At 48.2% G+C, this 7,500-nt stretch overlaps 1 protein-coding gene across 2 annotated transcripts in view; it reads left to right on the top strand.

Moving 5' to 3' along the window:
* The window catches only part of fbxw7 (F-box and WD repeat domain containing 7), a 102,242-nt gene that overhangs the window by 87,283 nt on the left and 7,459 nt on the right, over positions 1-7,500 (top strand). For both annotated transcript variants that reach the window (XM_030787986.1, XM_030787987.1), the window contains exon 8: positions 7,291-7,472. In XM_030787986.1, the coding sequence (XP_030643846.1) occupies positions 7,291-7,472 (182 nt within the window). The remainder of the gene's footprint in view (positions 1-7,290; positions 7,473-7,500) is intronic.

Raw genomic sequence — 7,500 nt, 5'->3', positions numbered from 1 at the left:
TCTCTGAGGTGTGTTGAGTGTTTGCCCCTGTCTCTGTGGTCTGCTTGTCGCTCTGACTCATTCAGTGATGGAGCACAGTGAGATTATGGATTGTTAGAGGAAAATTGCCTTGGTTTTTGTACCGTGCCCATCAGAACTGGAGGATGGGTCTGGTTTTTGTACCGTGCCCATCAGAACTGGAGGATGGGTCTGGTTTTTGTACTGTGCCCATCAGAACTGGAGGATGGGTCTGGTTTTTGTACCGTGCCCATCAGAACTGGAGGATGGGTCTGGTTTTTGTACCGTGCCCTTCAGAACACCAGTCGTCAAAGGCACCTGGAAATGTAATCAGTCCAATGTACAGAAAACCATATATGAGCATTCTCACCCCTGTACGCTCTGTGGAGGAGTGTGTGTGTGTTTCTGTGGAGGAGTGTGTGTGTGTGTGTTTTTGTGGAGAAGTGTGTGTGTGTTTCTGTGGAGGAGTGTGTGTGTGTGTGTGTGTGTGTTTCTGTGGAGGAGTGTGTGTGTGTTTCTGTGGTGGAGTGTGTGTGTGTGTGTGTTTCTGTGGAGGAGTGTGTGTGTGTTTCTGTGGAGGAGTGTGTGTGTGTGTGTTTCTGTGGAGGAGTGTGTGTGTGTGTGTTTCTGTGGAGGAGTGTGTGTGCGTGTTTCTGTGGAGGAGTGTGTGTGTGTGTTTCTGTGGAGGAGTGTGTGTGTGTGTGTGTGTTTCTGTGGAGGAGTGTGTGTTTCTGTGGCGGTTTGTGTGCAGGTCAGGCAAATTGGAGATACTAAATTGCCCCAAGTATGTGTGTGAATGTGTGTTTCCCCGCCTTTCACCCAGTGAGCGCTGGGATAGGCTCCAGCACCCCCCACGACCCTAATCAGGATAAACAGCCTTGAAAATGGATGAATAGATGAATACATTCAGACAGAACCGTAGAAGAACCGGTCTCCCAGTAGGCAGACGCTTATGGGTTCTGTCAGGTGAGGGTATGAGAGTGGACTGCTGAGATGTCCTTTAGAAAGATGTTTCCGGTGCACTGTGCATGAAGGGGAGCTGCACTGGACACTGGGAGTAATGGGATATTACTGTGACACACCTCGTCCTCCTCGTCTGAGTCTTAATGTCAATCTGTTTCACAGCCTCAAACACAAACACTGTCTGATCTGCCCAGACTGCCGAGCATTCAAATCTCTCACAGATGTTGTGTGTGCTGCGTGTGTGCTGTGGTGTGTATGTAGTGTGTATCTGTGTGCGTGCATGCGTGTGTGTTGTCTGGTTCACACTGAGCCAGGTGTTTCTGTCCATCTCGTGGAGAGAGACAGTGTAATGTGGAGGAAAGCGTCAACCTGTTAAAGGAATAGCACAGTAACTCAGTGTGCAGTGAGACGGCGTGTGCAGTAAGACAGTGTGTGGAGTGAAACAGTGTGTTCAGTGAGACGGTGTATAGTGAGGCTGTGTGTGCAGTGAGACAGCGTGGAGTGAAACAGTGTGTTCAGTGAGACAGTTTGTGCAGCAGGATGGCGTGTAGTGAGACAGTATGTGCAGTGAGACAGTTTGTGCAGCAGGATGGCGTGTAGTGAGACAGTATGTGCAGTGAGACAGCGTGGAGTGAAGCAGTGTGTTCAGTGAGACAGTATGTGCAGTGAGACAGTATGTGCAGTAAGACAGCGTGCAGTGAGACAGCGTGGAATGAAGCAGTGTGTTCAGTGAGACAGTGTATAGTGAGGCTTTGTGTGCAGTGAGACAGTTTGTGCAGTCGGATGGCGTGCAGTGAGACAGTATGTGCAGTGAGACAGCGTGGAATGAAGCAGTGTGTTCAGTGAGGCTGTGTGTGCAGTCAGACAGCGTGCAGAGGGTGTTGTAGTCCCTGTTCTCAGACATTACCTGGTGTCCTGCTGGGCCACAGTTCACAGTCCAACTCTGAGAAAAGACTCTGTGCCGTCTCTGTGCCGTCTCCGCTCTGTCCGTCCGGCTCGGAGAGCACAGCCTTCTGCAGAGCCCATCTACACACCACTCTGTTGCCAGGCAACCCCAGACAGGCAGGCAGATTTCACTGTAACCGAGGAGAAACACATGCTACGGTCTGGTCTGGTCAGTGTCTGTCCTGTGAGCAGTGCCTTATGTCCTGTGTGACATGTTAAAAACAGGGACAGAGCTGGTCCCACAGAGAGTCATCTCACCACCAGTCTGAGCCAGAGAGAGACACGCCCTAACCCACCTGTCTAAGACCACGCCTCTGAGTCTGAGCCAGAGAGAGACACGCCCTAACCCGCCTCTGTCTAAGACCACGCCTCTGAGTCTGAGCCAGAGAGAGACACGCCCTAACCCGCCTCTGTCTAAGACCACGCCTCTGAGTCTGAGCCAGAGAGAGACACGCCCTAACCCGCCTCTGTCTAAGACCACGCCTCTGAGTCTGAGCAAGAGAGAGACACGCCCTAACCCGCCTCTGTCTAAGACCACGCCTCTGAGTCTGAGCCAGAGAGAGACACGCCCTAACCCGCCTCTGTCTAAGACCACGCCTCTGAGTCTGAGCCAGAGAGAGACACGCCCTAACCCGCCTCTGTCTAAGACCACGCCTCTGAGTCTGAGCAAGAGAGAGACACGCCCTAACCCGCCTCTGTCTAAGACCACGCCTCTGAGTCTGAGCCAGAGAGAGACACGCCCTAACCCGCCTCTGTCTAAGACCACGCCTCTGAGTCCGAGCCAGAGAGAGACACGCCCAAACCCGCATCTGTCTAAGACCACGCCTCTGAGTCCGAGCCAGAGAGAGACACGCCCTAACCTGCCTCTGTTGGAGACCACGCCTCTGGGTGGCTAAACTGGGTTGAGATGAAGAGACACTGGCAATTCTCAAACACACACATTCTAATGAAAGATGTGCAAGACTTCATAAAGCATTCTGAATGATTCTTACCTGTTCATTCATCTGTAATTTAAACTCCCACCAAAAAATCAGTTTGAATACTGTAAATACTGAATACTGTTGAAATAGAATAGAGTGTGAGTGTGTGTGTGAGTGCGTGCGTGTAGGTGTGTGTGTGGAGTTGCTGTGAAGATTGTGTTTGTCTTTTTCACATACAGAGTCAGAGAAAGAGGAGAGGAGTGTGTCTGTGTTTACACTCCTCTCTCACAGAGCAGAATCTTCCAGGAAAAAAAACTGCCCCCAGCTCTCACTGTCCCCTTTATGCTCCTTCACCCTAAGGCAGCCCCCCCCCTCCCCCCCCACTACTTCAGACTACTGCACACCCCGAAAATACCACTACTCACACTGCCTCCCGCCCTCTCTCTCTCTCTCTCTCCCACCCTCTCTCTCTCTCATCTCTCTCTCTCTCATCTCTCTCTCTCTCCCCTCTCATCTCTCTCTCTCCCTCTCTCTCTCTCTCTCTCTCTCTCTCTCCCCTCTCTCTCTCCCCCCTCTCTCTCCCTCCATCTCCCCCCTCTCTCTCCCTCTGTCTCTTATATCTCATGGCCAGTAGGTCATAATCATCTATATGAGAAAAAGCACAGACCCACCAGCCTGTGCTCCCTGTAGTTTCCACACTAATGATATCTAACGAGATTTAAGGTTATTACATCCTGCTCTCATTGTCTCTAATGATGCCATTTCCTGCACCAGCATTTTACCTTCATGTAACCTCATTGCTGAATTTAAACTCCAGGGGGCTGTTAGACAGACTACATTTCCCATGATGCCTGTCACTCACTGTTTTTGTGCTAAGAGATAGTGGTGACTCGTGGGTATGTTGTCCTTTATGTTTGTACGGACACTGTTATTTACTGTTTCGCAACCACACTATATTAACTCAATAGACTTTCTTACTGTGAGTTATTTTTCCCATGATGCCATGCAGTAGATGACCAGGGTCCGGGGAAGTAAGTGGAATGTATGGATTTTTGGGTGTGTCATCAAAAAAAAAAAAAAGACAACAGCCTGTAATTTTCTGTTCTCTCCTTCACCTGAACATAGATTCACTTCATTTCTGTGTCCAAGGCATACAGATGTTTCACACTACATCTCCCATGAAACACTGCTGGGAGAGCATGTGGAGCTGTTAAAGAATGTGTGTCCCAGATGGACAGAACCATACCTGACCTTACAGAGAGAGAGAGCAGAACATAGTCTCTCTGCTCTTTCTGCGCTCTCTCTCTCACACACACACTCCACACACACAGACACACTGTCACTTACACACACATACAGACACACTCTCCACTCTCTCTCACACACACACTCACACACACTCCACACACACAGACACACTGTCACATAAAGACACACTCTCTCTCTCTCACACACACACACTCCACACACACAGACACACTGTCACTTATACACACATACACACACACTTTCCACGCTCTCTCTCTCTCTCACACACACACTCCACACACACACTCACACTCACTCGTGTAAGTCAGAGCACAGGGATCTTAGTGTCTGTTTGCCTTAGTGAAGACCTTACTGAGTCCACCAGGAGAGCCCTGAGAAACCTTCTCATAGCAGAACAGAAAAATTCTCACTTGAATTTTTATAAGATCACAGCACTAATACACGAATATTCACAGCTCTGTCTACCACTGGGTCAACATCTCCTCTTTCCTAAAAATCAGAGAGGGCTCTGTTAAATGAGAAGAGGACTGTGATGGGGGGAGAAGAGAAAAAAACCCACTGGATTACAGCAGCATCCCTCGCTCCAGACACCCTCAGCAGCCTCTTAAGAGAATGTTAATCTTCCGCCTGTGGGCTCCAGACGCTGCCTCTCACTCTGATAAACACACACCTAAAGCCCCCTTCATGTCACATACTCCCTCTCTCTGCCTCTCTCTCCCTCTGCCCCCCCCCACTCTCTCTCTGTCTCTCTCTGCCCCCCCCACTCTCTCTCTCTCTGTCTCTCTCTGCCCCCCCCACTCTCTCTCTCTCTGCCCCCCCACCTCTCTCTCTCTCTCTCTCTGCCCCCCCCCCACTCTCTCTCTCTCTCTCTCTCTCTCTCTGCCCCCCCACTCTCTCTGTCTCTCTCTGCCCCCCCCCACTCTCTCTCTCTCTGTCTCTCTCTCTCTGTCTCTCTCTCTCTGTCTCTCTCTCTCTGCTTTAGGAGGCTGTAATCGCCCCTGAAACAGGGCAAAGCTCTCAACACTGAAATGATATTTAACCACAAGAATGTAACAACCTCAATGCACGAACACAGACCCACACACACACACACACACACACACACACACATTCATTATACACCACAGCAGTATGAGTACTAAGAATCCAGTGAACATTCTGGATCCCCTCCTCTTTTTGTCTGTCTGTCTGATAGTGTTACATAGTGCAGACTGTCTGTCTGATACTGTTATACAGTGCTGACTGTCTGTCTGTCTGTCTGATATTGTTATACAGTGCTGACTGTCTGTCTGTCTGTCTGATATTGTTATACAGTGCTGACTGTCTGTCCGATCTTGTTATACAGTGCAGACTGTCTGTCTGTCTGTCTGATATTGTTGTACAGTGCAGACTGTCTGTCTGATATTGTTATACAGTGCAGACTGTCTGTCTGTCTGATACTGTTATACAGTGCAGACTGTCTGTTTGATATTGTTATACAGTGCAGACTGTCTGTCTGATATCTTAAACCTACATATGACAAATAAACTCTTAAACATATTGTTATACAGTGCAGACTGTCTGTCTGTCTGTCTGATACTGTTATACAGTGCAGACTGTCTGTTTGATATTGTTATACAGTGCAGACTGTCTGTCTGATATTGTTATACAGTGCAGACTGTCTGTCTGTCTGTCTGATGTTGTTATACAGTGCTGACTGTCTGTCTGTCTGTCTGATATTGTTATACAGTGCAGACTGGTTGTCTGTCTGTCTGATATTGTTATAAAGTGCAGACTGTCTGTCTGATATTGTTATACAGTGCAGACTGGCTGTCTGTCTGTCTGATATTGTTATACAGTGCTGTCTGTCTGTCTGATACTGTTATACAGTGCTGACTGTCTGTCTGTCTGTCTGATATTGTTATACAGTGCTGACTGTCTGTCTGTCTGTCTGATATTGTTATACAGTGCTGACTGTCTGTCTGTCTGATATTGTTATACAGTGCTGTCTGTCTGTCTGTCTGATATTGTTATACAGTGCTGACTGTCTGTCTGTCTGATATTGTTATACAGTGCTGACTGTCTGTCTGTCTGATACTGTTATACAGTGCTGACTGTCTGTCTGTCTGTCTGATATTGTTATACAGTGCTGACTGTCTGTCTGTCTGTCTGATATTGTTATACAGTGCTGACTGTCTGTCTGTCTGATATTGTTATACAGTGCTGACTGTCTGTCTGTCTGATACTGTTATACAGTGCTGACTGTCTGTCTGTCTGTCTGATATTGTTATACAGTGCTGACTGTCTGTCTGTCTGATACTGTTATACAGTGCTGACTGTCTGTCTGTCTGTCTGATATTGTTATACAGTGCTGACTGTCTGTCTGTCTGTCTGATATTGTTATACAGTGCTGACTGCCTTTTTCTCTCGGAGGTGGTGCTGGGGGGCATTAGTAGCTGTGACTACAGCTGTAAAACCTCCTCCACACTGTTTCATCATGCGCGGAAGCAGGGCGTGGCCGGGGCGGTGTGTGTTATGGTTGGTACGGATCATGAGACGGAGAGTTAGCGTGCGCGCCCACCGGTTCCACTGGGCTCTGTAATGACTGTGCTGGCAGTGGGGGCTCTCGCCGCATTGATTTCGGCGCTATGGCTAATTGAGACAATCGACAGATGCTCTGTCATCTCAGATGGAGATGAATGTGTCTTCCTCTGAGCTCAGTGTCTTTTGTTAATCAGTCAGAGGAGCCTCATATGGTCTGTAGGTCAGTTATACCCTTTAATGTTCAGAGAGGTAGAGTATGTATTTGATATCTGTAATATATATCATATATTTGTGGCTTTTAAAGATTAGCTCCATTTTAGATTATAGCCACCTTTTATCCAAACTCTCTGTGGCAGCCCCTCGCATGTGTGTGTGTGTGTGCGTGTGTGTGTGTGGATATGGAGATATATATATATATATCTCCATATCCAAATGCAGTAAACCTGATTCGCGTCATGAAACAGGTTCATAAAAATGAAATCTTCTCTAATTTGATCTGACAGGACTGACTGCTGCACTGGCTGTTCAGAGCCTCAGAGTAAACTTTAGAGGAATATGTCTCTTGCTCTATACTGTTTGTCTCTCAGAATAAGACATTTAAAACCCTGGCTTTTCCATTCATTATGAAAATAAACAAGTGTGTTTCTCTCTCTCTCTCTCTCTGTCTCTGCAGTGTCTCAGGACGTTGGTGGGACACACGGGTGGCGTCTGGTCCTCTCAGATGAGGGACAACATCATCATTAGCGGTTCCACGGATCGGACGCTGAAGGTGTGGAACGCGGACACGGGAGAGTGTATCCACACGCTGTACGGTCACACCTCCACCGTGCGCTGCATGCACCTGCACGAGAAAAGGTAACGCTGCTCCTCTGTCCTCCTGAAG

This window comes from Chanos chanos, chromosome 11 (genome assembly GCF_902362185.1).
Source record: "Chanos chanos chromosome 11, fChaCha1.1, whole genome shotgun sequence".
In the NCBI taxonomy this organism is placed as follows: domain Eukaryota; kingdom Metazoa; phylum Chordata; class Actinopteri; order Gonorynchiformes; family Chanidae; genus Chanos; species Chanos chanos.
Note: the sequence above shows the minus strand (reverse complement) of the source record. Positions and strands in the feature narration are given on the sequence as shown.